General features: G+C 36.8%; 1 protein-coding gene across 3 annotated transcripts in view; it reads left to right on the forward strand.

The window, feature by feature from the left end:
* The window catches only part of LOC113049774 (cell surface glycoprotein MUC18-like), a 55356-nt gene that overhangs the window by 20902 nt on the left and 9325 nt on the right, over positions 1-25129 (forward strand). For 2 of the 3 annotated variants that reach the window (XM_026212400.1, XM_026212402.1), the window contains exons 2-7: positions 20809-20933; positions 21782-22007; positions 22107-22177; positions 22277-22364; positions 23452-23631; positions 24659-24786. In XM_026212400.1, coding sequence (XP_026068185.1) covers positions 20809-20933; positions 21782-22007; positions 22107-22177; positions 22277-22364; positions 23452-23631; positions 24659-24786 — 818 coding nt within the window. The remainder of the gene's footprint in view (positions 1-20808; positions 20934-21781; positions 22008-22106; positions 22178-22276; positions 22365-23451; positions 23632-24658; positions 24787-25129) is intronic. The other variant, XM_026212401.1, reaches the window with a different exon arrangement.

The raw sequence follows: 25129 nt of genomic DNA on the forward strand, positions 1-25129 counted from the left end.
CAGAGAATTTCCAAGAAGCATTTGCCAGTGTCATCTAAACTGTGCTGTTTTCTTCATGGTGGTGTCACATCCAGTCAAGCAGGAAGGAGATTTGAGCTGGAGAGCAGCCAAACCGTTAAAACTTTGCTAAAACACCTGCTGCCAGGAGCGCAATGGGAACACCGGCCAGTTCCGGATTCCACGACAGCGGTGCCATGAGAGAGACCAAGAATGAGCCGTCTTCCTCTTTGTTAGAGAAAAACAGATAAAGAGCGGAAAAAACAGGAGCAGTGCTTGTCACTCATAGTGTGTGGTCCCACCCCCTGGTTGTGCACTCGCTTTCTCACCAATCCCACAAATCAGTTGACGAACAGACAAGCAACAGGTGTCACAAAGGAAGCTCCTTTTTCCCAGCTGTGACTGTCCTTTACGTGGGAATCAGAAAGATGAGGCTATTGTTTGCCCCCCTGTGTCATGTCAGGGTCACCCTGTCCCTGGTGCTCAGAGCTTAAATGCTGTGTTTATCCCATAAACCTCTTTCACAGTGAGTCTGAAACGCAGCAAACACAGTAAAGCCCAAAGAGAAGCTTTCCTCAAGGCTATTGATGCCTCTGTGTGACTTTGAGACGAGACTAGAACTGCTGATGTTCTTGATGGTTAGGTATCTAACCTACTTACTTGTACAGGAAATAAGACTGAATAAAATAAAAGCAAAATAGAATGAAATAAAACAATAGCTTATATATATATGGATCACCAGCTTTCTGACAGATAGTGAGTTATGGATCACCAGCTAGTCTAACAGTTAGTGAGACTGGGGAAATTCATGTCAAACAGCTGCTCCACCAACACTGATGCCCCTCAGGGATGTGTTCTCTCCCCTATGCTGTTCTCCCTGTACACAAACGCCTGCACCTCTAAAAACCCCTCTGTCAAGCTCCTGAAGTTTGCAGAAGACACTACAGTCATCGGCCTCATCAAGGACAGTGATGAATCTGCTTACAGACAAGAGGTTGAGCAGCTGGCTGTCTGGTGCAGTCTTAACAACCTGTAGTTGAACACGCTCAAAACAGTGGATGATTGTGGACTTTAGGAGAAACCTCCGCCAGCTGAGGAAGTTTAACCTGCCACAGGAGCTCCAGAAACAGTTCTACTCAGCCGTCATTGAGTCTGTACTGTGTACTTTAATAACTGTCTGGTTTGGTTCAGCAACAAAATCAGACATCAGAAGACTACAGAGAACTGTTCGGACTGCCGAAAGGATTATTGGTGCTCCTCTGCCCACCCTTCAAGAACTGTATACATCCAGAGTGAGGAAAAGGGCTCAGAAAATCACTCTGGATCCCTCACATCCAAGTCACCCCATCTTTGAACTTTTGCCATCTGGCCGATGCCTCAGAGCTGCAAATACCAGAACAGCAAGGCACAAGAATAGTTTCTTCCCCCAGCAATCTACCTCATGAACAGTTAAATCTTCCCCACTTATGCTTATGCAAAAAAATGTGCAATATCCTTATATTTATTTGTTACCCCTCCATCCTAGTACATCCCTGCATTTTATTCAGTCCTATTCCATTATCATTTATAGCACAGTTGTTTATACACTTATTTATTTGCCTTTATTTTTTTTTGTCTGTGTGTTGTTGAAACCTATGAACTCTTTCAGAATAGTGCATGGCATATAATGATTATTTTATGTGTTGTACATTTTTGGTATATTTATTTATTATCAAAAATACTCGGTGGATAAAGTAAGTTCTAGATTCTGATAAATATGGGCAGTGTACTGGTAGTAACAGTAATCTGGATTATGTAATAAGATTCCAAAAGAAGCCTTAGTTAGAGTATATTACATTTTAAAATGCTCATAATTAGATAACAGTTACTGTTTCATGGACTACATCAGTAGGCATACGTGTTATTGTCGCAACAGCAGTAATATTCCAGCATATTATTCTGGGATTCCCAAAAGGTTATGTCAGCCAAACCCCTTAAATTATATATTTATCTCTGAGGAGTTAACAACACATTTGTATGTTTACAGTTCTCTGATGTCAGTTAATGGCCACATTGACATTTAGTGTCTAAATTATTATTTAGTTATTTAGCCAGCACCAGCATTTGCCCATCAAGTGTTGTCCCACGCTGCTCTTTGTTGCGTTGGGTCCCGCGATAGTGCAGGTCTCTACTCGGAAGGTGTCTGTTATAATGTTATGATCAAGGCTCTGGACTCTGAACATAACTTGATTTTCTATAACAAATTATAAAAAGCTTTAATGCCCTGGCAGTGGCAAATAGCTTTGGTTTTATATTTAATTCGATTACATTAATGTTTAAAGGGTTAGTTCCAGATGAATCCAGTTGGAGTTAAAATTAAAAATTGTCTTTGATCTTTCAAGCTCTATCAATTCAGACAGCGGGTGTTGCATTTCTTCAGTTCAAAAGCCTGAAATAAAAAGCGCTCTTCCAAAAAAAGTGTCTCACATGACCCCGAGGGGTGAACAAAGGCCTTCTGTAGTGAATTGATGCATTTTTGTAAGAAAAATATCCATATTCAAAACGTAATAATCACTTGAATCTAGCTTGCGCTCACTGTTGTAAACGGAAACAGTTCCCGGGAGCATGACGTATGAGGTCAGCTTTGCGCCGCGCAGAAGTGATGCATGCGGAAATGCAGTGGAGAAATAAAAACAAAACAATGGTCACTATAATTACAAATTCAAATCAAGGATTTGTAAAAAAGAATGTCGGAGGATTTCGATATAAGCCAAGAGGAGACTGGTTTTCCTTTGCTAAAGTAAGGAAACTTAGGTTCTTTTGATCCTGTAAACGAACGCTGGTTTTCACGCGACTCAGTAGCGCATGTGCAACACTGACCTCATACTTCATTCACCCGGAGCTGCTTTTGTGTACAAATGTTGGCACAAGCTACATTAAAGTGATTATTTAATTTTGAATATTGATATTTTTCTTACAAATATGCATCGATTAGCTACAGAAGGTCTTTGTTCACCCCCTGGAGCCATGTGAGACACTTTGTTTTATGGAAGGGCGCTTTTTATTTCAGGTCTTTTGAACTGAAGAAATGCAACACCCACTGACTGAAATGATAGAGCTTAAAATATCAAAGACAATATTTTTTATATAACTCAGACTGGATTCATATGAAAGAAGAAAGTCATATACACCTAGGATGCCTCGGGGGTGAGCAAAATGCAGCCTAATTTTCATTTTTGGGTAAACTAACCCTTTAAGTTGAGATTAACAAGAAATATTTTAACTGCTTCTATGTAAAAGGAATAGCTACAGCTGTTAAAAAAAACACCTTATATGTTTAAAATGTTTGCAAACCAAATGTTATTGCACTCCTGTTCATATAGCAGTACTTTTAATTGAAAAAAGTGCGCAATACACTACTTTTGAATACATTATTGAATTTTGTGAATAACAATGTGATTAATCATGGTTAATGCAAAACAATCATGCGATTAATCGCAATTAAAAAAATAAACGTTGCCCAGATGTCTGTTTTTTAAGCACACAAATGTCTCTTGTGTGAATGTGTCTCCTGTTTTTTGTCAGTATTATTGTCGTAACAGAGCGGTGAGAGTATATACAAGGTTTCTGTATAAGTCTGTGTTATAGTGAAAAACAGAGTGAGTTTGTTGTGAGTACAGATGGGGCTCTGCTCTTGTTTTATCAGTGTGTTGCTAAAATCAGTTGCACTGAGCTGGAGGGGACGAGAGTTCACAGTGTGGGCGTTTAGTGAAATGAATTTAGCTCGGGAAAGAGCAGCATTAAGAAAAAAGCAATTGTTTGTCTTGTTGCTCTCACCTTGGGGCAATAAGTTAATGTATAGAGATCACCCCGAAATCTCTGTTAGGGTACTGAGCGCAGAGGTAGGAACGACTCATAATGTTTCTTGTTTCGACTGGTTTGTTTTTGAATGGATTTGACTGCTGCACTGAACCCTCAGTGATTAACTTAATCCCAATTAATTCCAATTCTACCTCTTCCCAGAAGCAACAAATTAGTTTGAACTTGCACTAGAAAATAGCACAAATCAGTAGAGCTGCAAAAGTTTTCTTTATTAATTAAAATCAAAATTATTAGAGAATAGTACTAGAAACAGTAAAGAAGATTTTTAGCTGTATTTGCTCTTTGTATTTCATAAAATGCGAATCATTTCATAAAATGTCAAAAAGAACCACTTGTGAAAAAGAATCAGACTTCGCCATTCGCCTGAGGCTATGGATTACAGATAATAATGTTGTAAATAATTTTGCACAGACCAATCATTTCACTTCAAAGACCTTAAATTTAACTCTCAAAATAAGGTTAGTCGCTGCTTGCATTTTTTTTTTTTTTTGAATCACCAAGGATTATAGTTTCAGCTAATTACTTTTTATTTTGAAAAAGTGACCTACATCTTGGAGTAAATTAACAGCAACTTTTAACTTTTGGGTGAACTGCCCCTTTAAGGTGGTTGTCAGTATATTATAAAAGTAAAAACAGTTTTAGTAGTTTTGTATATTAAAATAATTTCAGTTAACAATGTAGTTTTACTGAATATTTGAACTGGAAATTTAAATTCAGTTAGCACAGTTGGAAATGTTACTAATGTACACTGTAAGTCAAATTACAGCTGCTGTTTGTTCCTGTAGATTTAACAGATGAATGATTGACTGGAGTCCCAAACACTGAAGGAGACTGAATGAGAGGGAGGTACAGGAGGGTCGGCTAGAGCAGGCCGCCCTGAGCTCATTAGAGATGGAGTGAACCTGTGATCACTCTGTAATTCCCTTTGAGGGCATTAGACTGGCTCTGCAGGGGGTGGCAACATGCTCGCTCGCTGCAGTACAGTATGGGGTGTGCTTAAACCCCCACCCTGACCGGAGCTCTCTGATGGGTGTGATGAAAGGCATGATGGAATACCAATCTGGCTTTGTTGTGGACTTGTTAATATTTGTCAGAATACAGAGGACTGGGGGTTATGCACACGCTGATCGTCTCGATACCTCAAGCGATGGAGAGTCTAATGATTGACTGGGATGTTGTGTACAAGGACCTTAGTTAGCCCCCAATTCCAGATTTCAGACTTTTTTTATCTTCCAGTCACTTTCAACTTCATAATGCTATTCCACATGAAAGCCGCAACCCATAAAAGCCGCACTAGGGTTGTTATGAAATATACAGTAGAGCAGAAGCATTGATTTTTTTCACGCTGTGAGCGTGGTATTCTGTTATTCTTGGACAGAGTGTCTCTGCCAGTGGAGGGTTCCTCACACCCTCTTCCTCTCTCCCTTTTAAGTGCAGTCTTCCAGACAAGAGAGCCTTTTGTTAAAGTCCCGCTCGACACGAGAGTTGACGTGATACAGGGCCACTAGTTAGAGGGCTGTAATAACAGAGTGGCTGATATAGGTTTTGTCTTAAGTCTCATTTTACTGACCTTCTCTGTTTAATGTCAGCAAAGCTTATTCTCTATGGTGCGATTTTTAAGAGGAGATAACTTGAAAAACAACTTCACTTTCCTCTGAAATGCCATGTTTGTTTTCTGAGCGTCTTAACAGACCTGAAGGTATAAAATATGAAATGCACCAGCATTTTGGGGGTTTTTTCCTTCAGTTTATGATTAATCTGATGAAAAAAGTCAGCTGGGATTTCAGTTTAAATGCTTCTTAAAAAACTAACTTAATAATATAGAAAGAATACTTTTACATTTAACCCCAAAATCAAAAAAGATATTATATAATAATTTATATAATAATATAATAATCATCATAATTATATAAATATTTTTAAATATTAAGATTTGCGTAAAAGGGCAGTTTGGTTTTATTACACTTTTTAATGTTTTGTAAGTGTCTTATGGTCACCAAGATTAAGTTTATTGGATAAAAAAATACACTTAAAAACAATATTACTTTTAAATATTATTACAGCTTAAAACTGTACTTTTAACTATTATAATTATTTAACTATTATAATTATTTCTGTGATGGCAAAGCTGAATTATGTCATACTCCATTCTTCAGTGTCACATGACCCTTCAAAAATGACATTGTTAGCTAAAGAAAATATATTTTTTATATTATCAAGGTTGAGATAATTTGTGCTACTTAATATTTTTTTGTAGAAATATAATAAAATGTTCAGGCTTCTTTGATGAATAGAACATTTTACTGTCAGTTTTGGTTAATGTAATGCTAAATACAAGTATTTATATATGTATTGCAGTATTCAGAAATTGTGGTTTTCTTCATTATTGAAAAATAATAGCTTGCCCTGTGTTTTCCTGCATTTGGATTATTCAAGACTGTTTATGATTATCCCTCGTCTCCAAGTTCTCTCCCCTCTCTCTGTAGCAATCGTGACAAGCATTGTGTTGGAGTTTTATGTTGTTAAGAATCATCACATTTTCTTTCAGAAAATATACAAATGTTGTTTTGCACTACATTGCTTTAGAACGAAGAAACCTTGAGTATAAATTGCTCATACTCATGTCATGGGACAGACAAGTGGAAATGGATTTTAACATGGAATTCTCACTTGTGGTTCTACCCCATTGGGCAAATAACTTTACCCTCATCAGGGGCTTGTAATAGAGCAGTTATTATTTAATGTGCCTGGGGGGTTATTCCTGATTGGCCTCCTTTGTTATGTTAATCAGACTATGATTGGCCTCTTGGGATCAGATGTAGTGTTCAACTGGATCAGCCTTTAATGGCCCAGAGTGTCATCCCAGTACGCTGACATTGTACTGAATAATAGCGTGTAGAAATGTAAAATCTATGCAAACTGGATTTTATTGTGCACCAAACATTTGCAGTGCAATGTTTTTGGCTTGAATGCATGATTTCTACTAAATGTATATCACCATAAATCTACTATGTCTTGCTGGACACTCAGTGGAGAGAATATTGATTCAGCAGCATATTTACAGCGTGTTGTCTGTAAATAAAACATTGATTTAGCTCTTGAAGGGGGCTCAGCTTGCATACAGGCTGCTGAAATATTCATGAGGAGGCATGCTGCACCAGAGGGAGTAATTTTACTCTTTTGAAAAAGCACTCTCAGCAATATTTTGTGCAAAACTTGTCATAACAAACAGCAAATTAGCGATGCATTAAGTCTTGCTTGTTATCACGGGAGTTCAAAATGCTAATGAAAATGAGTCAAACTGCCCTGTTGCTAGCTATGTTGCATAGATCTTAGTATTACAGAAGGCATAGTTCACCTAACAATACAATTTTGTGATTATTTACAGAAATACATTTGACAAGTATCTGATATAACAATACATATTTTTTTGTCTATACAATAGATGTCAATGGTCACCATTAAAAAAAGGCAGCAGACACTGAATGGCCGTCTCACTCAGGACGCTCCATCGTGAAGGATTTGTGCCAGTTCTTGCTTCACAAAGACAGAGCAGATCTGGAGTCCACACAGCTCAATGTGTGCATACGTGCATGCATGTGTGTTCCTTAAGTTCCTTAGATCTGACACGTTATGTTGTGTATTAAGATACATTTGTAAAAGATGTGTGTTGGTGGAGATTGTGTTTGTATTAAGCCCCTTTCACACTGCACGTCGGACCCGCAATATTCCCGTAACATTGCCTGGTCGCCTTCTGTGTGAAAGCAACCACGTCCCGGAATTGATTACCGAATCGAACCCGGGTCGGGGACATAGTAACATTGCGGTAATCGATCCGGAACGAGCGCTGTGTGAACAAAAGCCAGATCTAATTCGGTATCGAATTGATGACGCGAGTTATCGCGCGACTTTTTTACCGGTTGTTTTGAAGGAAGATCAACATTCGCGACGAAAACATATGTGCAAACTGTAATGAAGCAGAGATCAGTTAGTTCCTCACTTTCCGCGCTGACGCAGAGATTGTTTGCTTGCTTCAGTTAAAGTATAACGTGCCAAGCTTTGTCGACTCGTACATTACACGTCACGCGCTGATGTCACGTGTCGTTACGGGATCTTCAAGGGTTGTGTGTGAAAGCACGCACATATACCGGGTCATCACTGGCAGTGTGAAAGTGCCAAATCTAGCGACCAGGGAACAATTACAGGAACACTTTACCCCTGTATTTGCCGGAATGGCAGTGTGAAAGGGGCTTTAGGGATGTCAACGATTAATCGATGATCGATTAATTGTCGATAAGAGATGCAATCGATTAAGGCTATGGATGGTCGGTTAACCGATTCAATGTTGGGCTGCGTGCGGCTCATGCGCACTCAACACGTGCGAGCGGCTGTGAGTGACGGTGACGATATATAAAAGCATCATCATTCATTCACAAAGTACAAATTAAGCTTTTAATTTGATTTAAACTTTAAAGTACATTAAAATAGAAACAACATAAAAGTTCTTCAACATTAAATGCAATAGAAATGTAGTTACTAATCATTTCATCAGATAACTGTTTTATATCGTGCGCTTTGCAGGGCTGCGGGACACAGTGACAGGACAGGTAGTCTATTCATTCCTACAACTTGTTAATTCATTCCTACAAATTATTAATGTGGCAATTGTCCATGTTTCATTAATTTTGTTCCCTAAATAACCCATGATTTAAGTGAAATAAGGGAACAAATTAATAAATCGAACGAATTCTTAATTCATGAAATCTTTAATTTCCCTTCCCATGTTTACCACAGTAAGAGATGCGAAAACAGTTATTAAAAGCGAAAGATAATAAAATAAACCTGGGAACAATGCCTAAATATACTGAATTTGTGGAAATTCGTGACCAACCGGCAAACCAGAACAAAGCCGCGTAAATGAAGACTATGGGGTCCAAAAGCATGGTCGCGATCTAACATTTTCCAGTTAACCTATTATTCCTCTAATAAACAAAGCTTTTATACCACACTTGTCATAATCAGATCTTATCATTTCTAAATAAATAATTGCTGGATTCAAAACAGCGATTAATAGGCGCTGTGACCGACACATTCCTGGAGCATTCAGTTTAAATAGACCGTAGTATACCGGTCCACTCTGCTGTTATGCCAAGGACGTTTTTGCTCATATGAAGAGGATCATCTTTTCCGTCTATATGCGAATGCGTGTTAAGTACAAGCCTAGTTTACATTATAAATAATAGTTTAACATTCAAATACATTGCGAATATGGAAACATTTCGATTTGTGCCGAATGAGACATGAGCAATAACCTGCAAATAAATCTAGCCAAAGCCGCGCTCGCTCATCCTCGTGTGCACGCATGCACTGTCACGATCTAATGCGCTGTATGCTGGATTTTTAAAAATCTGACATTTTCTAGGACAGAATCCAGCAGGATCAAATTAATGTGAGCAACTGTGTTTTGGTGCGGCAGCGCCGATGTAGTTCACTTAATGTGCAGCGCAGTCACACGCGCTCCACATTTCGGATAATTTTATACAATAATGTCAGTTGAAAACATTGCAATTGTGCTTTAAAATACAACAACGAGCACCACAAAACCATTTAAAGAGGCGCGTTCAGCGTTCTCCGTGCGGGATTGGAAACTGTCAACAAAGTAAAATGACCTCAAAAGTATGGCGTGCTCTCTTCATTTTATCAAATGATCATAATCGCATCTATTCATTTTATAATCCTGCTACTAGCATTTTATTCAGACTAAAACCTCTTTAATTCAAGTGAGAAAGCGTTTTGTGTGTGTGTGTGGCTTTTGCACATCCTGTCATACCGCTGACTGCGTGCCTGCAATAGACGCATTTTGCAGTATTATGGTTAACGATTAATCGATTAATTGATCGTTAATTTAAACGACGATCGATCATGGAAATAATCGAAATTTGACATCCCTAGTTTGTATATATGTAAAGGAACTTTGGATCATTAAACAAAACTTGGGAAACATAAGATGGCAGTAAGACACGTCCAAGTCTATTGTTTGTGTAGCAACCTGGATTCTATTATGCCTCGGTTGATTTTTGTTACCTTTCCTTCATGATATCCCACAGTCCAATGCATAGAGATTTCAGACCTCCGTTTATTAAGGATATCTGTCACAAAACTCATCATCCGTGCCAAAGTTTTTTGAGCAAATTTCAAAGCCGCACCCGCCCGCCATCCTCTGATTGTTTTGCCGTCTATGCTTTGCTGATGCGAGAGAAAAAAAGCCATTGTCTGTTCTAGAAAGGATGCAGCAAAGATATTTAATGCTAGAGTATGAGGCATAGGCCTACGCTGAGTTTCATTTACGATGAGATGCGCTCTAGTTCACAGTGCAGTGCAAGTGAACGCGGAGCGCTGGTGCTTCCATGTCACGGTTATCATTGTCTGCTATATTTGCTTTTTATTTATTAAAATATATGCAATTGGTTGATGAAACATCTATTAAAATTAAGATAAAATTTGTTCAAAACGAAATTCGTTTTTAAGAAAGGTTTTCTACAAAGCAAAATTTAATGAAGTGGTTAATATCATGTCTGACGATTTACAAAACTTCATTAAGTGGTAAAAACCATGTCTCCCGATATATTGCGCATCTGATGATCCTATCTAAAAAATGAAAATAATTTTTGATAAAAAATGTTTGTAAAAAATATTTTAGTGACACGGTTTTGGCGGTTATAGAGTTCTAATGACGGTGATCAACTATAACCGCCGGTCTCACGGTTATATACTAACCGTCACACCCCTACCAATGCATATAGTTTTTGGATACTTTACTTCTGGAAAGAAGTCAATTATTTTTTTTTATGTTTTTCTTTATTTTTAATGTTTAATTGTAATTCTACAATCATTTAAGTAGGGATGAACTAATATTAAAATTCTGAATGAATAAAAAATAAAATATGAAATCAATAATTTTAAAGGTAAATTTAGGCATCAAAACAGTATGAACACTATAGCCCCTTTCACACTGCATGTTGGACCCTGAAAATTGCCGGAACATTGCCGTGTCACCTTCTGTGTGAACGCAAACATGTCCCGGGAGCGCTGTGTGAACAAAAGCCAGAACCAATCCCAGAAAGGGCATGTCGTAGTGATGACGCACGTTATCGCGCAACTTTTTTACCACATGTTTTGAAGGCAGATCAACGTTTGTGACGAAAAATATGTGCAAACTGTAATGAAGCAGAGATCAGTTAGTTCCTCACTTTCTGCGCTGATGCTGAGATCGTTCGCTAGCTTAAGTTAAAGTTAACCAGCCTAGTGTTTTCAACTCGTACATTACATGTCACATCTTGATGTCACGTGTCTTTACAGGACGCACGCACATATTCCAGGTACCCACTGGCAGTGTGAAAGTGCAAAATCTAGCGCCCCGGGAACAATTGCTGGGACACATTACCTGTGTATTTTCCGGAATCGCAGTGTGAAAGGGGCTTATGTTTATTTTTTGCTGAAGATCACACTTAACAGTTGTTTAAATCAATAGTAATTTTTTTATTTTATTTAATCTAGAATAATTAACTTTTAAACTTTAAAATAGTCTATTAAGAATCATCACTGTACACACACTGTAGAAAATAAAGGTTCCAAAAGGGGGTTTTCACAGCGATGCCATAGAAGAACCAGTTTTGGTTCCCCAAAGTACCTTTCAGTGAACAGTTCTTCAAAGACACATTTTTTTAGTGTGAAGAACATTGTAATAATCTAAAGAACCTTTTTTCCACTGTAAACAACCTTTTGTGGAATGAAAAGGTTCCACAATTTTTGTTCCATTAAAAAAAGAAAGTCATACAGGCAAATTTTGGGTGAATTATTCACAGTAAGGCAGTAAGATAGTGACGCAGCCATTGTGTGTGACCTCTTTGATCCCAGGTGCGTGTGGGGTGTGATTGGTGATTCCCTCCATGTCAAAGAACAGGTCACGCTTGCCTTTCTCCAGTTCTCTTCACCTTTCCCTCACAAGGCTTACGCATTCTCAACTCAACAAACTTTAAAGAGACAGGTGAAAGAGCCTTGATTTAGAATGTCTAAAGCTATAGATTAGCAAACTTTACTAGGATTTCAGGATCAAACAGCAGCTATTGAGTCTGAGATAGTTCAAGATTAGTGAATCCTTCAATAAGCATGCTATCTTTGAGAAAACAGATCGAGCATAGAGGTTCATTTGGTGCCCAGTCATACTAATGTGATCTATGTGGGAGGTCTGTTGTGACACATTAGTGCCAGAGGGCGAGGGTGGGCATCATGTTGAAAAACACCCTGTTCTCAGTCAGCATAAAGCCAACAGAACACAACCCAGAGATGAGTCGAAGAGATAGTTCAGCCAAAAAATTAAAACCAACATTCATGTCATTCCAAATCTGGATGACTTTATTTTTTCTTTCGCACACACGAGTTTAGCTACTCTTTTACTTACAATGAAAATGAAAATGTATAGTCTTGCACAAAGCACCATAAAAGTGCTCTATATGACCTCTGTGATCTAAAGTCTAGGTCTTCTAAAGCCATATGCCAAAGCTCCAAAACGTCTTGGTTAGGTTCATTTTAAACATCACATGAAAGTCACAACCTGGCATAAAATATCTTGAAGCATCTCATATATACATGCATATATCTAGACGTTTTCATCGGGCACACGCACCTGGCCCTAAGTTAAGTGCAGTGTCTTCTACAAACGCAGTTAAACTCAAGGTGATGAGTACACTGAAGTTGGGCTCCGGTGGTTGTGCTTTGGGATGTGTTTTTCATACATTTATTTATTCTTGGAGACTGGCCACAATTTTAAAACTGATCGATTTTCAAAAAGGCTTCGTTGAATAAACATGAGTAACGTTACGTACTGCACGTTTAATAATAATAATTCCTTACATTTATATGTTTCAATATCAAAATGAGGCACAGGAGTTTTTATATCACTGTTTTTCTGAAGGAAGACTTGCATGTTATATGCCTGATAAAGCAGCGTGTGAGCGTACCAGCTCTGCTTTGTTTACAGCTGTTACTGGGGAAACCTCTATTTCTCGCACTTTATGTCTATGCTTTAAAACATCTCCTGCTGGCAAAGAATGAATTTGCATTTTCGTTAAGTCCACCCGATCCAGACAGCAAAAATATTTAGTTTGTTATTAAAAAAAAATCTACTCTAGAGGGACTTGGGAGTTGTTATTGATTCTATTTGGAAGTCTACCGGAAGTTAAGTTAGGTCCACAAAAGCACGCATGCACAGTAACGTTTGTTTATGTTGTTGCCCTTGAAACCGTATATATATATATATATATATATATATATATATATATATATATAATAGTTCTAGTTCATAGTTCAATACATAAAATAGATCATATATACAGTGTTTCTTCATTTAATTTTTGCTCTGCAATACTGTATTCTGATTGGAAAATCATAGTATATTATATTATAATAGTAAGCAATACAATTTAGTATCACAAAATAAATGGCAAAAGAAATTGCATTTATACTGTAAACTGTATACACACACACACACACACACACTCGCTGGCTACTTTATTAGGTACACCTTGCTAGTAACAGGTTGGACCCCCTTTTGCCTTAAGAACTGCCTTAATTCTTTGTGGCATAGATTCAACAAGGTGTTGGAAACATTCCTCCGAGATTCTGGTTCATATTGGTCTGTCTCCTGTTCTTAGCTGACAGGAGTGGCACCCGATGTGGTCTTCTGCCGCTGTAGCCCATCTGCTTCAGGGTTCAACGTCTTGTGTGTTCAGAGATGGTATTCTGCATACCTTGGTTGTAACGAGTGGTTATTTGAGTTACTGTTGGCTTTCTATCATCTCTAATCTGTCTGCCCATTCTTCTCTGACCTCTGACATCAACAAGGCACTTTCGTTCACACAACTGCTGCTCACTGGATATTTTCTCTTTTTCAGACCATTCTCTGTAAACCCTAGATATGGTTGTGCATGAAAATCCCAGTAGATGAACAGTTTTTGAAATACTCAGACCAGCCCGTCTAGCACCAACAATCATTGCACGTTCAAAGTCACTTAAATCCTCTTCCCATTCTGATGACCAGTTTGAACTTAAAGTCATCTTCACCATATCTAGATGCCTAAATGCATTGAGTTGCTGCCATGTGATTGGCTGACTAGCAATTTGTATTACCAAGCAATTGAACAAGTGTAACTTAATAAAGTGGCCGATGGAGTGTGTGTGTGTGTGTGTGTGTCTGTGTGTGTGTGTGTGTGTATATATATATATATATATATATATATATATATATATATATATATATATATATATATATATATATATATATATATACACACACACACACACACACACACACACATATAAAAAATATTATTTTGAAATAAAGACTTTACATTATCCCTTATGTATGTTCTAATTAAAATATGCCTGAAATATTTCCTTTTGTTCTGTGAAAACAGAAAATGAAGCTGGTATGTATGTAGGGCTGCTTGATTAAATAAAAAGAATTTAATAATTATAAAACAATAATAATTGAACTTTTACAGTGGTAATGTGAAATACACTTATTATTATTATTATTATTATTATTAATACAGTAAATACAGTAAAATTTTACGATACAAAATATATTTGTATAATAATAGCAATAATAATTATTATCATTATTATAGCCAACCTAGAGTTTTTGTGTAAGAAATGTCATTTTATATCATTCATTAAAAAAAATGACTTTTTCTCCAAAAGCCATGAAGCACTTTTTGTACAGTTAGGTAAATGAAGACATATCTTTCATTTTGTCAAATACTGCTTTAACTATAATTTTGAAATGTTTATCATATTGGCAACACAAAGCCTTTTTCTATTCAAAAAGACAGATAAGGCCCATGTACTTATCACAGATCATTGAAGACTGACTGTTTCAAGACTCCTCAGAGTTCAGTGAGAGGTAGGGAGTTTGTGTTTGCTTGTTGGGCTTCGCATTTGTCTTTAAGGTGAGGGAGTCACACTGCAGGAATGAAAAACAGCGGGAGATGTAATTCATGTCAGCTGGGGCTGAAACAGAAGCTGATCTTTTTTGTTGCTGATCAGACAGACTGATGTTTCCCACTTTTGTGTGGGTAACAGGGTGTATATGTGGCAGTATAACTGGGTTAGTGTGTCCCATTGTTAGGATAATATCTAGGTTTTTACAGGAACTCTCTTTCAGTTTGTCGCCCACAATTTCTCCTCCCCTGTGTTCTGATACACACACATAGCTGGTCATCATCCTGCAAAAACAATGTGGTTTCAGACATCCTTACTCTTGTTATTTGAAACTCTGTCAGCACGTCCAAATATTCAGCGGTGGTTTCCAGACGTGGGTTTGCAGGGTACGCAGGAAAACTGCCCCAAATGTTAATAACACAGAGCAGCGTTTTGACATACATGGGCCTTAGGCATCTGTCTCCTCTCTGTCTCAGAGTTTCATTGGTCAGTGAATGACACAGTGTTTGATCTGGATTTGCACATTTATTCAAAATACATTCAGAATTCCTATATACATAACCTTGAAGATGAATTCATTTATTTATTTTTTTACATTGAGGAGCCATAAAGATCTGTAACATATTCTCTTAATTAACTCCTAATTACCGCTTACTGATAGTTAGTAAGGTGTTTGTTGTCGTAGTAAAGTTTAGGAATGGGGTAGGGTTAAGGAATCTACAATATTGCCATGCAGAATAAAGCATTAATATGTGCTTTAAAAGTACTAATAAACAGCTAATATGCTATAATATGCATGCTAATAAGCAAATAGTTTATAGTGAGTAGTGTTCCCTAACCTAACGTGTTTTTAAAAAATCTTTACATATATTAAATTCTTAGTAGTTTGTAAAAGGAGTCCCAAAAAGTAGTGCAGTATGTTATTGTTATTTCTTAGAATCTCTTTTTAGCAAAACTGCTTATTAATATATGAAAAACAATTGTTTGACTAATCAAAGTCACGTGGAGCAACTAACAGGTGGAACCATGCAGACAGAAAAACATACAAGAGGAAATTATTTCATATATAGGACCGCAGCAGGCCCTCATGATGTGTGTCAAAGGTAAATAGACCTAAGACTTCTAAAATATCAGATCATTTCATACTCTTCAAATCGATTTGGCTCATTAACCCTGTCCTCGTAGACACAAATTTTGTTACCACATCATCATATGGAAAATATGTTGCACAGAATTTTGTTTATGCACATGTAATTTTGTTGATATATCTTTGTACATTTTAGTACTTTACTTTCTTGTCCTTGTCTGTTTACTTATGTTTATTATTATTTATAAGTATTGGTTTCATCTTATCTCTTTTCATCTTTCATCTTATGCTTTTTGAAGTTGTAAAACCTTATTTAAAAAGGTTTTCTTTAGTTTAGTGTTGTTGTTTTCATTGGTTTTTGTTTGTTTGTTTCATTTAGTTTTGCTTAGCTTTGCTCCATTGTATTTGTTTCCCCCCATTTTTTTGTATAATAAAATGTATAACAAGGCAAGGTTAGGTAGTTGAATATATAAATTGTTACTATTTTAGTAAGTTGAAAGGCGGTAATCATTAATTGAAAATTAAACAAAAACAAATGAAACAAACATGAAGTTTGCTTTCCTAAGAACTTGGCAGACGTTTTTTCTCTCATATAGGAAAACACCATGTAGGTCTTTGCCTCAGATCTCCTTTGACAAGATATTCTGCACCTTTGCTAATCTGATTATCCGGCAATGTTTAAGGAAAAATCATTGTTAACTTGTTTGTTCCAGGCTTTTTCAGAAATGTTTGTTTGAGAAGATAAGAAAAACACCATTTGAGGCAAACAATGTACTTCTGTTCACCTTTCTGTTTACCTGAAGACTTAAACAGGGACATATTTGAGATACTTCGGGATGTTTTAAGCTTAGATAAGGCTTGGAGGCAGTCGAGGAGAAGGAGATTTGCTCCCCAGGTGTTGGAACAATGGCTTGTATCTGGAGGCCATGGGTGGATGGACGCAGTCGGGGCGCCTCAGTGAAGCTGTGCTAAAGGACAGAGAGGTCTGAGCAAATAGGGCCAGCGTCTTAGTCACAATGAGTGAGGCGGCTGCTCTCGGGCTGGGGTGGGGTGGTCGAGGGAGGGTGTGAGAGAGAAAGGCAGCAGCCCTGAAAATGGGGTGTGAATGCAGAATGGGACCAGCGGGATGAGACTGTGAGTTTAATAAGGCTTTGTGTGTGGGTAGGGGGGTTCAAATAGCTCTACTTTAGGGACCAAATTGTGTACACACATTGTAAAACCTGAGAAAATCTCTCACTGGGGAAATTCTCAAAAGTTAAAATGGTTTATTGACAAAGTTATTTTTTTTTATTCTAAATATATAAGAAGTTTTTTTCTTAGAAGCGGGATGCGGGTTTGGGTTGAGTACGATCAGCTTTATATAGGCTAAAAACTGTGGTTATGGTATGTCCACATTTAGATAGCTAAACGTGTGTAGGTCTTCAGAGTTTTACTAGAAATATCCACACATGACTGAGGTTTCTGTAAAATTATGTTTTCATGGTTCTGATTTGTCCTTTAAGTGACATTTGTGGCTATAGTCCACAATAATCTAGTGTAAAAAGACCTCAAGTATATCAGTGCTTTTGTCTTGTTTAGAATAAAATAAATAAATAAAATCTTAACATTTTTAATAAATTAATACATTTACTAAATTTGCGTATTAAATAACCAAATTTCATATTTACAAAAAAATTATTTGTTTTGACATTGTTTAGAGTATAATTTAATATGGCAGAATAAATGTATTTTATTTTGGTCGACTGGCAGATTTTTCTCAAAGTTTTCAAATGCAAGTTCAATTTCATGACTTCATATGAAAGTTTTACTTCATAACAAAGCCCCAAGGGGAGCTATAGTAGGTAAAAGCCCAAGTTGTCTTCTTTTATGGCCAACTCATTTTTTGGTCAACTCATAGGTTGAGGGTTTTGCTGATTAAAACGGCTGTTAGCCCCTGCTGGAAGATGTAATAATAGCTGCAGCATCTGGGCACAGCATCTTCATGTACGGAGCCTTGCACATGATATGCAATAGCCATGATTAAATTAATACAATGGAATGAAATCACAATTAATGTAAGATTATAACATATTTATTACATATTAAGTAGTAGTTAATCACATTTGCCATACACTTTACTCCCATATGCGATTCATTCACTTGGCAGATTTCTCCATAATGTACTTTTTTCAAAATGCTGCTGTAATGATCATGTCATCTGAGGATAAAACTTAACTATTTAATGTTTGATTCATTGCTCTTATGTCATACTCCAGGGTTTCTTTGCCCATTTATGTACATACAGTACACAATCCATATCGAGATTAAAGACACAAACATTTGTGGCTCTATCATGCACCCAGCACAATGCGACGCAAGGCGCAGCGCAAGTGTGTTTGCTAGTTTCAGTCCTTATGTTTTAAACAATCACATTTAACTTGAATCCCTTGTGAACCAATCAGACAAGCCAAACGAGTGCTGAGCTCCAGCCATTCCCATGAAGCCCTGCAAATGAAAAACAATAAATATGCATGTTTGTTTTTTTTATATATATTATCAATCAACAACTTTAAATGGATATTTTCCCATACTTTTTAATTCAATTAGGTCATTTGCAATGGTTCATGGGATTGTAGTTCTTTTTCTGTCATTACAGCCGTTAAAAACACTTTTTGTCTGATTTTCATTTACTTTTTCGCTTTGAACTGTTTGTACTGTTTTGATTCACCTTATAGATGGTTGGCTTGGTTTAGGGCTTATAGCACTTTAACAAAGTTTTTATTTATTTTAATTTTTTTATCTAATACACAAATACAATCTATTCAAGATCACACATTAGTATATACTAAACCCAGACCTCATTACATTATTAGTGCATCTTGTTTTAAGCAGTATTTAGTGTTATTTATTGAACAAAGACTGTGATTAAGGATATGATTAATGCAGTTTTGAGGTGAAATTCATAAAACCAAGTCTCATTGATCACTCAATCACAAGCACACCATGTGCTCCGAGGCCAACCCATCTCGGGTGTTGTTGACACATGCAGACCCCCTCCTTCCAGCAGGAGCTGTGCCACTGACCTCATACCGCTGAGGGGAGGGAGACGAGTGATGAGGTTGTTGTGTAGCCACTTCACCCCTGAACCCTCGCCAACGTCTCTCTCCTCCACCAGTCACTTGCCAAGGACGTGGAAATCCCATAATAACCCGTCTCCACGGCACCCCACCAGCCCAGCTCCCTACTTCCCAGATGTTTCCAATTAAAAAGGAGGCCTTTCAGTCCGGGCCTATTTTCTGCATGCTGGGAGAAAGAGCGAGAGAGAGAGACAGAGAGCAGGTTGCAGAGAGATAGAAAGGCTGAAGGGAGGAAAAAATGACTTTCTTTATAATACAAAAAGGCCGTTGAGGGCAGAGAGTGACATTTGGAAAGTCACAGTAGCTGGACACTTGTTTTGATCGCAGATATCTGAGGAGCGGAAGATGAGAAGATGAATAGTATAACTCATGTATGAGTCAGACAAAGATTTTCAGTATAAAATCACGCCTGTGGTCACAAAATCTGGGTCTCGTTTTGAAAAATGCTGTTTTCTCTCTGCTTCATTGAAGGTGTGCTGCCAAATATAATCATGACACACAAAAGACACATGGTCTGTATTTTTTCAGTTGGTGTGGTGGCAGCTGCCAACAGGTCTGTGTGTGCCACTCAAAACCTCAATGATGCCACAAAAGAGACGGCCAGAAAGTAAAGAGAGGGTGGATTTTAAATGAATAGTTCACCCAAAAATGAAAATGGTGCCTTTATTTACTCAGCCTCACACACAAAGCTATTGTCTGGATTCAGAAGACTTGGAATATGCAGTAGTATTACATTATTCAATTATTAAAGTATTATTATTAATAGTATTATTATTAGTACTAGTATTCAATTATTACAATTTAAAATAATTATTTTTTAAATGCCATAAAATGACATGGTGAATCTATTGCTTATTTGAAATGTTTCTAATTTTACTTTTTTCCTTGCTGAACAAAGTATAAATAAAAAATAAATAAAAAAATTCTTACTGACCCCAAACTTTTCCATGATTGCTTTATACCATACATTAATAATTCATAATTTCATGTTCTCAATATTTTTTACAAAAACATTAATTTTGTTGACTTATTTGTCGCTTATAAGTCTCGCTCCTCTCAGTTCTCTTTATTGTAAAGCAGAATCTGATTCTCAGGACAGTTAATTAATACAGCAAGAAATAAAAATAAATATATAGTTTAAAGTACTGGGCACATTATAGTAATAAGAATATGGAAATAGCTTGTATGGAGTTTAGATTTAGCTTATTTTCCTATGATTCGGTCATTGCTGATGTGGTATGGTGGCCTAGAGCATTCTTCAGAGTATTGCCAGCCATGTGAAGCTGTGCCAGTGTGGTTTAGCTTTCAACTTCTGCGAGATCAATGCATCTACAAATGTGGGTCATCAGCAAGGCTGCAGAGAATCTGCCTGCAGAATTACACAAAAAGTTCTTACATTCCTCAGTCAATGTATGCACCTCTTACACCAAATATATTGTCTAATTACAATGATTTTCCCCAGAAAATTGACAAAACCTGCTTACCATCTTATCAAGTGCCTTGTCTTCATGCACAGACTTCAAATGACCTTGAACAAATTTGAACAAAGAGAGTGTTTTACTGTTGGTGACCTATCATTAACAGGAGTTTAACTGAGTTTTCTCTAAGGCTGTGGCTTAAACATTAGTACACAATCTAAAATGCATTAAAAGCTTGTTAATGTGTTTTTTTTTTCACGTGTTGATAAAGCTGCCTTTGTTCTCTCATGGCCTCAAGCTCACAATCTCAGTGTGTTTCCTTTGGCAGCTTGGGCACTAGTGGATCTGAGGATGGAGGACACTGTAGAGGTTTACATGGATGAGTCTGCAGAAATCCCCTGCCTGTATAACTTCACCGAGCAGCCCATGATGGTCATGATCCAGTGGTTCGTGGTGAGTCCTGAAATCTCTCAGGCTCTTTCATACTTTTTCATTTAAAGGGATAGTTCACCTTCAAATTCTTCCAAAATCTCTGTTCATCTTCAAACACAATTGAATATATTTCTAAAGAAACCTAGAAACCTTATGTCCATGCATTAAAAAGTCCACGCAACCAAAATCTTTACACTGCAAAATGTTTGCAAAGGCACTTTAAAATAATCCATATGAATCAAGCAGATTAATACAAGTGCTCATATCGATGCTTGTTTCCACTACTAAATAAAAATAAAAAAGCTAATTGGGTCTTTTTATCTTACAATTCTGACTTTTCATCTCGCAATTTCTCAGAATTGCGAGTTTATATTGCAAAGTTCTGACTTTATAACACATTTGCAAATCAAAATTGTGAGATATAAAAAATAGTCAGTCTTTTACCCCTTAGAATTGGACTTCATAACTTGCAATTTCAATTTATATCTTACAATTCTGAAAACAAGTTAAAAAAAAAAACAGAATTGCAAGATATAAATTTACAATTGCGAGAAAAAAAGGCAAAATTGAGAGCTATGAACTCACAAATGCGAGAAAAAAGTCAGAATTGCGAGTTTATGTCTAGCAACTCTGAATTTATTTCTCACAATTGGAAATTTACGAGGATGAATAAATGATGACAGAATTTCCATTTTTGGGCCAACTAAGACGTTAATGTTTCTGGATATGTAGATATGTGGATATTTGTGCTCAGACTTCACCCGGCGGTTGTAAAAATTACTCAAATGTCCCTTGGACTTACATTTGAATGAGAAACTTGAGTCAAATCTACAGACCATTTACCAAGTTTTACTTCCCATCATCCTCAGCAGGAACGTGAGGGTCACCGGGTCCGAATCTCATTCAGCGATCTGACCATGCAGAAGGTGGATGAAGACACGAGCTACAGCGATCGTATCAGTGTGCAATCAAACAGTGATGGAGAAACTCTGACCATTCAGGATGTTAAGCTGTCTGATGAAAGAGAGTTTTTCTGTCAGGTCAGTGGATTGTCAGCAGGCAGTGCAGAGGGCAAGACTCTCTTGAAGGTTTTTGGTAAGTCTCTTCTGTCAATTGAACATTCTCGCTAAACTGCTTAATGTTGTTGCTTCTTTTCCTTAATTTATATGTAAATGTGAACTTGCTGTTTTTCAGACCCTCCAGAGCCTCCCGTCATTGAAGGTGTTCTGTCAGGAGTTTCTGTGTCTGGTGAATCCCCAGCTAAGGTACATCACGCTCTCAGATTCTCTCTGTGTGCATATATGATGTTTGTGTCAGTTATTTATGGTGGATTTAAGCCGACACATTTTTTGGGATTTGGTTAGGTTGCGTCTTGTGAGACCAGGGAAGGTTTTCCCAAGCCGAACATCACATGGTACCGTGATCACATCCCCATCCACCCGACTAGTGGCTGTGAGTAAAAAACTGACAGATTTATTATATATGTATTTTTGTCTATATATTATTATAATTAATTTATCTTTAAATACAGTATAATATAACTGTATAATTTTAAGTTCTGCAATATTAATTATTTTATATGAATTAATTTGTATTCAAATGTCCTAAAGTTTGGGGTCAGCAGGTTTTCTCTTATATTCTTGAGAGGTAATGCTAACAAAGGCTTATTTATCAAAAAGAAAAGGAAAAAAGAAAAACTCTAATATTGCAAAAATATTTTTACAATTGAATTGACTAACCATTTTTATATATTTAAAAATGTATTTTGTTCCAGTGGTGGTAAAGCTGAATTTTCAGTAGGCTTTACTCCAGTCTTCAGTGACACATGGTCCTTCGGAAATTATTCTAATATGCTGATTTACTTCTAAAGAAACATCTCTTCTTACTAAAAATGCTGGAAACAGTTGTTCTGCTTAATATTTTTGTGGAAACCATAATACTTCCTTCAGGATATATATTGTGCATGACTCATCAGTGCAGATTATACAAAGAGAAATGGATTTATGTGTGTAATTTTACATTAAAGTACAATAACTTGCTTCACATCTGAAACTAGAGATGTACATATGTTAAAATTCTAATAAGCCGACAGTTATTTTTTATGTTTTGGTCATTAACTGATAAGCAGAGATAAATAAATAGCAAAATTGCTACAAGTTGTCCAACCTAAAAGCTGAAATTAATTGTTTTAAATGCCACAAAAGAATATAGGCATTTGAAATTTGCTAAAGATTACATTTAACTTTGTAATTTTAAGTGAGTGTAAGATGACAGTTAAGGTAATCTACATTTAAAATATAGTAAATGCACAATTAATTATCTAATATTTTAATAGCTTATATTAACTAATTAGAAAAATTGCTTATTATTCACAATCCACTAATGGCCAATAGCAGAGTTCCAAAAACCAGCTAGACTCCTTAAGATGGTATGACCTGTTTTTTCCAGCAGGGTTTAAATGAAGAATTAAGCTCTGTTTCCTCTTGAAGGTTGCCACTAATGGGAATGTATGTCTGGTGGTGTGTGTGTTTCATGTCAGTGGCGAACATGGTAACTCTACTGACGAAGGAATCCAGTGGTCTATATACAGTGCAGAGTGAGTTGCATTATAAGGTGACCAAGGAAGACAAAGACGCCCACTTTTCCTGTGAAGTTAGCTATTTTGTCCCAGGAGCTGTCAGGACATCCGAGTCCAAAGGCATCAATATTACAGTTCACTGTAAGTTCATTTATGAATAAGAGTTTTGGATGAAATGGAATGTGATACATTCAAAGTCTTGCAGCTGTGACTACTGTATTTTTCGCACTATAAGTCGCACCTCAGTATAAGTCGCATCAGTCCAAAAATACGTCATGACGAGGAAAAAGACATATATAAGTCGCACTGGACTATAAGTCATATTTATTTAGAACCAAGAGAAAGCATTATCATCTAAAGCCGAGAGAGGGCGCTCTATTTTTTCAGTGGTAGACTACAGGAGCACTGAGCAGCATAGAGCACCCTCTGGCGGCTGTAGACGGTAATGTTTTCTCTTGGTTCATTTCTCTTGGTTTATGTCAAATTAATTTTGATAAATAAGTCACACCTGACTATAAGTCGCAGGACCAGCCAAACAATGAAAAAAAGGTGCGATTTATAGTCCGGAAAATACTGTAGCTAAATAACACTGCTTGGTTATTTGGATTTGTGCTGGGTGCTAGTCCAAAATCCCACTTCACATAACTGCATATACATCATATTTTATCTCACTGGCTATGATTCTGTCTTTAAACATAGTATTTTTACTTTAATTGTGGAAAAAACTGAATTATTTAGCTGATAACACTCTTTTTGTGAATATTAGGTTAAAAGATCACATTAGATCTGACATGGTTTTGTTTTATGTTTTTTATATTTCACATAGCTTTAGAATATTACAGAGCACTGTGTAAATTACTTCCAAATTGTAGCCATTTACCCCTTAAAGATTACATGATGTAAATTAGCAGCGTAAATTATTAGATTACACATTTGAAATGCTACTTTTTTGACTGTTTTACTTTTGACTCAAGTCACATTGATTTAAATAGGATTATTTTGTACCACACTGATAAAAATAGAACGATGACACACCTACAAGGGTCTATGCTTTGTCAGCACTGACTAAATAACTGAATATGAGAATTATGTTGCCTTAGCATGATACATTTGAATAAAATAAGATTCATGGCCCCTTGCTCTTTGTGTATGTGCATATGTCATATAGACCCCACGACCAGCGTGGAGATATGGAAAGAATCGCCCGAGGGCTTGGTCAAAGAGGGGGACACAGTGGAGCTCCGTTGTCAAGGCGATGGGAACCCCCCAGCACCCATCATTTTCAACCGAGAACAAGTGAGAATAGCCTCTTTTTCTCTTTTATTTGGATCCGTTTTTTTTTCTGAATGGGAGGCTGTAAACCATTGAGGAGAAGCAGACATAGTAGATGTCTGGCCCAGACAATGTGCTTGATATGCTCAGAGTGAACAGTACCGTTACTAATTTGCAGCTTTAATTATGTTTAATAAGCATTTGTTTTAATGACAATATGACAAAATGACAACAGTGGATTTCAAATGTTTCAGATGGCAGAATTAAAGCAGAAACCAGAGAAGTACTAATGATCTCAAAACAACTACCTGCAGTTTTAAATGGCGCAAAAAAAGAGAAAAAAGTATTTTCCAATCCATGCTAAAAA

This window comes from Carassius auratus, chromosome 30 (assembly GCF_003368295.1).
Source record: "Carassius auratus strain Wakin chromosome 30, ASM336829v1, whole genome shotgun sequence".
NCBI lineage: Eukaryota > Metazoa > Chordata > Actinopteri > Cypriniformes > Cyprinidae > Carassius > Carassius auratus.